General features: G+C 44.9%; 1 protein-coding gene across 1 annotated transcript; it reads right to left on the bottom strand.

The window, feature by feature from the left end:
• Nucleotides 1–3,907: 3,907 nt before the first annotated feature.
• Nucleotides 3,908–6,490, bottom strand: LOC147632785 (PHD finger protein MALE MEIOCYTE DEATH 1-like). The gene is made up of 3 exons (XM_086807042.1): nucleotides 6,205–6,490; nucleotides 5,639–5,984; nucleotides 3,908–5,529 (listed from the first exon to the last, which is right to left on the bottom strand). Exons 1-3 carry the CDS (start codon nucleotides 6,488–6,490, stop codon nucleotides 3,939–3,941), a joined length of 2,223 nt encoding a protein of 740 aa, XP_086663168.1. The 3' UTR covers nucleotides 3,908–3,938.
• Between the last annotated feature and the right edge of the window lie 1,098 nt (nucleotides 6,491–7,588).

Here is a 7,588-nt window from a genome sequence, read left to right as displayed (position 1 = left end):
AACCATCCATTGATTCATTCAGGGTCTGTTTGTAGGCTTTGTGTAGCAGAAGAAAGTAAAATTTTCCTTTATGCCTTTGGGTATGAAACCACTTTTAGTAGCCTTCCCTTTTCCCTTCTCGCCAGTGGAAGTCCTTGGTGAAGACATCTCTATGAGCAACTTACTTAGAGATGCAATCCAATTGCTACTCCTTCAACTTGCATGCATGCACAAGCTTGTAATCATATGTACTAGAAACCATGTATGCAATAGTTTTGACCAACATTTAGATTGCAGGCCTGTCCATAGCTATTGTCATACATTCTTGAACACAATAAAAGTGTTTATTGTTGCTACACAAGGAAAAATGCATGTCAGTGTGTGTGTGTGTGTGTGTGTGTGTTTGAGAGAGAGACAGAGAGTGAGTGAGTGAGAGAGAGAGACAGAGAGAGAGAGAGAGAGTCCAATTGTCTTTGTGTCTGAGAGAAAGAGAGAGAGGAGAGAAAAAAATGATGTAAGTCAACCTCCTTACCTGGGTGGAAATCCTGAGTCCCCGAGCTGGCAAGGGGAAGTTGCAGGTAGAGTGCAACAACCTTGGCGATTGATTGTTACTCTGTGAGAGGTACAAAAGAGAGAAAATTGCAAAAGAAAGCGGGTGACACTGAGTGGGATGTGAGAGATTCAAATGATACATGTACATATGTACAAAGGATAACAACTCACACCTAAGAATGACTATTCTTAGGTGCTTTCATGAGGCATGGGTAATCAATATAGATTCTTGCATGGTGAATAAGAACCACCGCTTCACTTTAACCCAAAAGTATAGTACTCCAATTGCCAATAGTACATAGACCCTACCATGCATCCACCCATTAATGTTTGCAATCATATATACACTATGTACAAACATTGTAGCCTTCACTTCAAGCATGTTCATATCCAATGTAAATATTCTACCAATTCTGTTCCCCTTTGCAACCACGTGGCATCACTATTGAAATCTTCTGCATAACATCCATGAAGATTAAACTTCACTTGCAGACCCTACTCAACCATTTCTCCGATTGCAACCAAGTTCTTTGTAATATTTGAAACATAAAGTAAACTAGCCAAGTACTTCAATTTACCATCAGTATATTGAAAAGTAGTTTATCTAAGTTTGACATATCAAAAGCACACTTTGTAATTTTTGGAGTATACTTAAGATTTCTCGCTTAAATAAATTCTCTTTATATATGTAAAGTTTTTATTAGTCCATGAAAATCAAAACCCCATTTTTTAAAACCCACATGCTACCTTACATAATCCTAGGTGAACCCCCATGAGGGATTCTTAAGGTTTCTTTCCCTTAAATAAAACCTCTTTATATAAGTAAAGGTATTATAAGTCCATGAAAATCAAACCCCATTTTGTTAAACCCATGTGCTACCTTACACAGTTCTTGATGAAACCCACAAGGGATGCAATAGAGTCATGGGCTTAGCAAGGGAATGTTAGGATGTTGTGGCACGATTGCTAACCATACTCCAACAAGATTTTCAGTGGTCATGGTTCGAAAAGAAGATATAGCATACTTGATTGCTAACCATACTCCAACAAGATTTTTAGTGGTCATGGTTCAAAAAAAAGATACAACATACCTCCCTTACTTTGGCCACTGAATATGGACACTCAAATCCAAGGAGAAGAAACATGTGGAGGTGGGTAAGCAATCTCAATGTGGACTTTCCTTTCCTAGTTTTTAAACTTAGTAAGTAATATGTTGTCTATTTCTTTCAAAGAAAGAAGGGGTGGGGCGGTGGGGTGGATCTAGTGAAAGTTTTACACATGTCTGGAATTTTTTGATGGGAAATGAGATTGTTTTTTGGCACAAGATTAAGGGAGGCATTTAAAATCTACAATTCTAAGGAACCCTTTAAACACCTTAAATATGAGTATTAATTGGGGTTTTTGTAGTGTAGCGAATCTTGGAGGTGTAACATATGTTTATCAATGTAAGAAATCATAACACTACATATGGTTGCAATATAACCTATAATAAAGGCCCTCTCTCTCTCTCTCTCTCTCTCTCTCTCTCTCTCTCTCTCTCTCTCTCTCTCTCTCTCTCTCTCGCTAGTGTGTGTGTGTGTGTGAGTATATCTCACATACATGTGTGTGTATGTGAGACAGAGAGAGTGTGTGTGCATGCACGCTTGCAAGCACATGGTTTACACACAATAGTAGTGAGAGAGGATTAAAATTGCAAAGTTATGGAGTGTCAAAGTTAATATCATTTATTAATTAGAAGAACAAGTGGATATGTTGATGTGCTCATGTGAGTGCAATAAGTTTAAACCACCTCGATGTTGTAGAGAAGGTTGCATTTGACAGATTTAAGATGGCTTCATGTGCCATATTCCATATTATAAGATTTAAGATGTGTTGAATTGCTACCAAATATATCATCGTTTTTGCAATGCTTTGAAGAGTTCTAACATAATTATTTCAAGAGTGCTTTAAAGTTTTGTTTTCCATCAGTATTACATGAAGGTTGAAACATTTTCTTTCACATATCATATTATAACATGGGATGATGGAAAAGCATGCGCATTTAACATGCTTGAGACATCATGCCTATGATTTCTTGGAAGATTGACTAAATATTTGGAAAGTAGACCAAACGTCAATTGATTGTGTTTAAACCAAAGGAAATGCAACTTGTGAGTGACCTTGTTGCTTCAAAATCTATGTGACAAGGCAAAGTAAAGGTCAGAAAAGTAGGAGGAACTCTCAAAAACTACTAAGATGTACCATGTACCCTTGAGTTTGGGATCTCCTCCTCCACTTCGAAATAGATGCCTATACCTTAGGCGAAACCTAAGAATGGTCTTTGACTCGAATTTTTAGTGAAGTTGGCTCTAATACTTCTTTTGTCTACTATTGGACACAATCCATGCATGTTTATAGTAATTTTAAGGACTAGTACTGCACTTTTGGGTGTTTTTAAATTGAGCTGAACTCAGTTTGAGTGAAGAGTGCCTCATGATAAGTTAAATTGAGCTAAACTCAGTTTGAGTGAAAAGTGCCTCTTGATAAGTTATATGTCATGCGTGCACATGTTTTTTCTTTCGAATTCGCCACCTTAAAAGACAAGTTGACATATCTCCATGTCAACGGGAGTGTGGTGGGCTGGTTAGGGTAATACACTGGGTTCATTAAACATGAAAGAGATTAGACATCACTTGTGAGGTATTTTGTAAGGGACATTTAATGTGACAATTGCGTGATTCCAAAGACCTCAAATTTTAAAACGAAAAATGGTCTACGGTGAGTATAATCAATAAGCGAGGCAGACAAGCATGAATTATTAGAAAATTACAGGGCCTGGAGGAGGCGCCTTCATGCGGGGGGCACCTTCTGTATTCACCTACTTCATGTTAATGTTTCTTAACCCAAAAAAAGGGGATTGGAGCTGCCAATCATCAAGGGAAGTGAGAAATGCATGGGGAGCAGATTAATGTTTAAATAAACCGCGCAAGCCAGGGTGGTGACAATTGTGGGTTGTGAAAAGTAGCCGCATGTATTGGAAGATTCTGGAAGATTGTACGGTACATGTACATGTGGAGGAGGTTTATTACAAGGGTGGCGAGTCTACAATGTTGCTACAGGGAAAGTGTGCGATTAAGGGGGTACTTAGGTAGGGAGATTAGGGGATGATCTCGGGGAAAGGAGGTAGGGGCAATGTGGGTGAATTGGAGAATATCACCAGGCGATATGAGTAGGCAGCAATGCGAACTTAAGGAAATTTGAGTGATTAGGAGGGGACATGTGGTTGATTCAGGAGAGCGATTAAAAGGAGAGTTAAGAGGGTAGATTGAGAGGGAATACGAAGGGATTGACGCGTAATTAAGGGGGACTAGGGTGATTAAGGGGGAAGCATGCACGGATTAAGAACAATGGGAAAGATTCAGAGGTGATCAGAGCATGGCTTTGAAGAAGCCAATGGAACAGTTGCTGCAGAGGAAGCGCTGGGGAATGGCATCAGAGTCGGCAATGTTGCCGCAGCGAGTGTGCTGCCAAACTTCGCAAACGTCGCAGGCGATCATGCGCTCGCCATCATCATCCTTCGTACCGCAGGGGCAGTCCACGACCCAGCTATCACTGCCGCCTTCGAAGCGGAGCTCGCTGCCTGCATCGACCCCGCTGCCATGCACCACTACATGCGAACCCGACTCGATGTTTCCAAACAGCAGATCATCATCATCAACACCTTCCAGCGTGGGAACTACCTCTAGTTTGAAATCACGCATAATGAAGTAGGTATCTCGGAAGGCCCTCTCGGCTTCACGCTTGAGCTCACTCACGGTGGCGTGCGGGGGGAGCACCACCAGCTCCGCAGGCGGACTCGGCCTCTTGCTGACGGCGCCGCTTCCTACGCTGCTGCCGGTGCTAGTGCTTCCGCTGCTGAGCAGCGCATCCAGAACATCATCAAGCAGCCCTTCCTCAGCCCTGTGCAGCAGCTGAATATCCTCCTCCTTGATATTCACAGTGCACATGACCCTCAGCATTTGATCATCGTCGTCCATTCCCCACTCTGTATTGGCGCACTTCCTTGTCACCTCGCCCCTGTAATCCTTCATCATCTGCTTCGTATCCAATATGATCCTCGTTGCAGTCGGTATCGCTGTCAGCACGCTCTTCATCCCCCTCCTTGCCGGCTTGTAGCTCTCCAGCACATTCCTGTACAGGTACACTATGTCTCTCAGCACCTCTGCTCTCCCCACCTCGCACACTGTACTATCCAAAGCTCCCTTGGAATCAGAACGAATTCCAGTACTGTTTGCAGCAACGCCGCCATTGACATCTTCCAAGCTATACTCCAGCACTTTGGTGATTGGATTCACCGCTCTGCGTACCACATGTCCCCCCACTACTCTATTGCCCAGCGATTTCAGCACGAAATCTAGTAAACCGGTGTCGCCAATGTAAACCCGAGCGGCATCACGAACATCTTGCCTTGGCATCCACTTCTTCTCACAGTTCTTCAGAGCTTCAACAATCACCTGCGTTGCAAGCTCCAGACGTTTCACCGACCATCTGCAAGGCATTTCGTTACCGGAGGCATTGCCGCTGCCGTTAGCGCTACCGTTGCCGTTGCTGTTGCTGTTGCTGCCGCCGCCCTTGCGCTCCTTCTCCTGATCTCTATTGAAGCTGATCTTCGGAAAACTCTTGTTAGTGGACGCGTGTAAAGGCAGCCTCGCCTTGAGTTCCATCATAAAGCGAACCAGGTCTCCCACTGTCTGCAGAGACTGGCCACTGATCCGCTGATACATGGTCACAATGGAAATCACATCTTGATCCACACCCTCAAAGTGCTGCGTCATAACGTTCAACGGCATTCCACGGATCGCTTCAATAGCTTTGGCGTACATTTGCTGTGTGATGCCGAAGCTTCCATGGCCGAACTTGTAGCCCCACCTGCTGAACCAGGATTCTCCATAGGCGACGCAATGCAAGAGCCTGAACTCAAGCGATCTTTTCTTCGCGAGGTCCTCTACGCTTACTTTCCTGTTATGCAGGAAATACAGCAGTCCTTTTTCGTGGTAGAAGAGAATGAGAGGATCAAAGACAACAGATTTTAATGGATATGGCATAAATAGCTGCACACAGGTCTTACCTGGCACGAAGCATAGCACAGATGCGATCCCAGAGGTCGACTATTTCTCGACCAGATGCGTGTCGCGATCCCTTCTCCCTTCCATTCACGCAGAGAAGGTGCCCGAAGCCATTGCAGTGTAGCACGCCGTGCAGAAGGTGACTCTGGAGGTCCAATATGCTTCCTTGCACTGCATCTTCGTTGCATGTTGAGCAGCTGTAAACGGAAGGCGCGATGGGCTCACGGCAGTTCGGGCACACCTTGCCGCTTGCAGCTCCGGGAACAGTTCCGAGCGGCCGATCACCGATCTCCGGCGCTGGTATGATGAAATGGTAACGGCGGTTCGAAACCAAGTGGTGACTCCAGCCTGCTTACACGACAACAGCAAGTGTGGTAAGATTTAGGGTTTGGCATCATCTTGGCGTTACGGTGTGTTGCATGACTTTGTAACAGAACGGAAGAATCGCCAGATTCGATTAGAAGAGGGTGGATCTCATGATTGGCACAAGCCAGCTAGCCTTTGAGCTAAACGCAGATTATTGCTGCAGTTAGGCAGAGAGATCGTGTTAAGGCACAATTAAACGCACCGATGCAGCGGCAATGGTCGCAGTGAGGATGACGAGAGTTCTGGGTATCCTCCTCTACGATAACGAGGGAGATGTGAGCGCTGTGCAGGTCTTCCTGCAGAGCTATGGTCCAAGCTGCGCGGCCCTCCACATCGTATGGCTCACGCTCTGCAGCGTTCTGCAGGAAAGCTCGCACATTGTCGCGGAAGGGGCCATCGTAGTCGCAGGGACAGCCGGGATCACCGAAGGTGTTGAAGCTGAACACGCGATCGTATCTTCGGCGCTTGCGAGAGGCAGGGTTCTCCATGGCGACAGCAGGCAGAGAGAGAGAGAGAGAGAGAGAGAGAGAGAGAGAGAGAAGCAGGATAAGGGTGAGAAGCGAGGGTTTTGAGGAAGGAAAGATAGGGTTTGGGATCAGAGCAGGAAGTGAATTAGGGTTTGTTGCAGAGATATTTCGAAACAGAAGCGGAGGAGAGAGAAGCTACGGTGTTGGAGAGGTGCAGGGAAGAGGTTAGGGTTAGGGTTCGAAGAGGAGAGAGTGCTAGGGTTTGCAGCATGGAGGAGTGCTACAGGAGGGCTTGCAGCTAGCTACAGAATAGCATGATGAGAGAAGCTTGTTTAAAAGTGAAAAGCGAGACCACCTGAAATTAAATTATTATTTTTAAATTCGGGGAAAAGAAGCGGGCTAGTTAGGTTATGGGGAAGGCGGGCCGGTAGAATAAAATGATGTCCTGGAGTGGGCCCGTCTCTCGTTATTTATCGTTATGGCCATGGGTCATTCATGTACATACATACACACATGTGACATAGCCATGTATGCATGCCCAATCATGCCCCAGTGCATGCGGCAAAAACGGTTTTTGTTGAGAACTACCCACGTGCGAAGCGACCGTCAACTGCTTCCAAGTTCCCCCTATCATGACAGTCTCGAAGCTCTCTCTCTCTCTAAATTCTCTCCTCTCTCTTTCTCTCTCTAAAATCGGGCCGCCATTTTTGAATCACTATAATAAAAACTGGTGTGTGTACACGTGTGTGTGTGTGTGTGTGTGTTTTTTTTATAATAAAAAAAACCACCTTCCCAACCAATCACTCTCCCTCATCATGCACCCATAATACTCAGCCTACACCTCTTGCATGCAATAAGAGCACGTTCACGTGCATGATGGAGGCGCATTTTGGACCTCGTCTTCAAGGTAAGCTTGTGTGAGACCTAGTTAGAGGTGGCTAGAGGTGTTGGAGTGTGTGGAGCGTTAGATAGTGCGGGTGCTAAAACGAACCGGGCTTTTTGAAATTCTCAAGTGAACCCTGCCTTTTCGATTACTTTGCTTTAGTGCTCTTTGACTTTAGTTTGTTGCCTTCGAATGCGAGCTCCATGCCAATGTGTGAACAGAATCTAACCACCATC

Source organism: Cibotium barometz, chromosome 13 (assembly GCF_041138505.1).
Source record: "Cibotium barometz isolate CiBa-2024 chromosome 13, ASM4113850v1, whole genome shotgun sequence".
NCBI lineage: Eukaryota > Viridiplantae > Streptophyta > Polypodiopsida > Cyatheales > Cibotiaceae > Cibotium > Cibotium barometz.
The sequence above is the reverse complement of the archived record's forward strand: the minus strand, read 5'-3'. Positions and strand labels throughout refer to the sequence as shown.

Coding starts and splice junctions, on each gene's coding strand:
- LOC147632785 (XM_086807042.1), bottom strand. CDS start 6,490: ATGGAGAACCCTGCCTCTCGCAAGCGCCGAAGATACGATCGCGTGTTC. Junction 5,985..6,204: donor CGACCATTGCCGCTGCATCG/GTGCGTTTAATT, acceptor TCGTGTAAGCAG/GCTGGAGTCACCACTTGGTT. Junction 5,530..5,638: donor TGTGCTATGCTTCGTGCCAG/GTAAGACCTGTG, acceptor CCTGCATAACAG/GAAAGTAAGCGTAGAGGACC.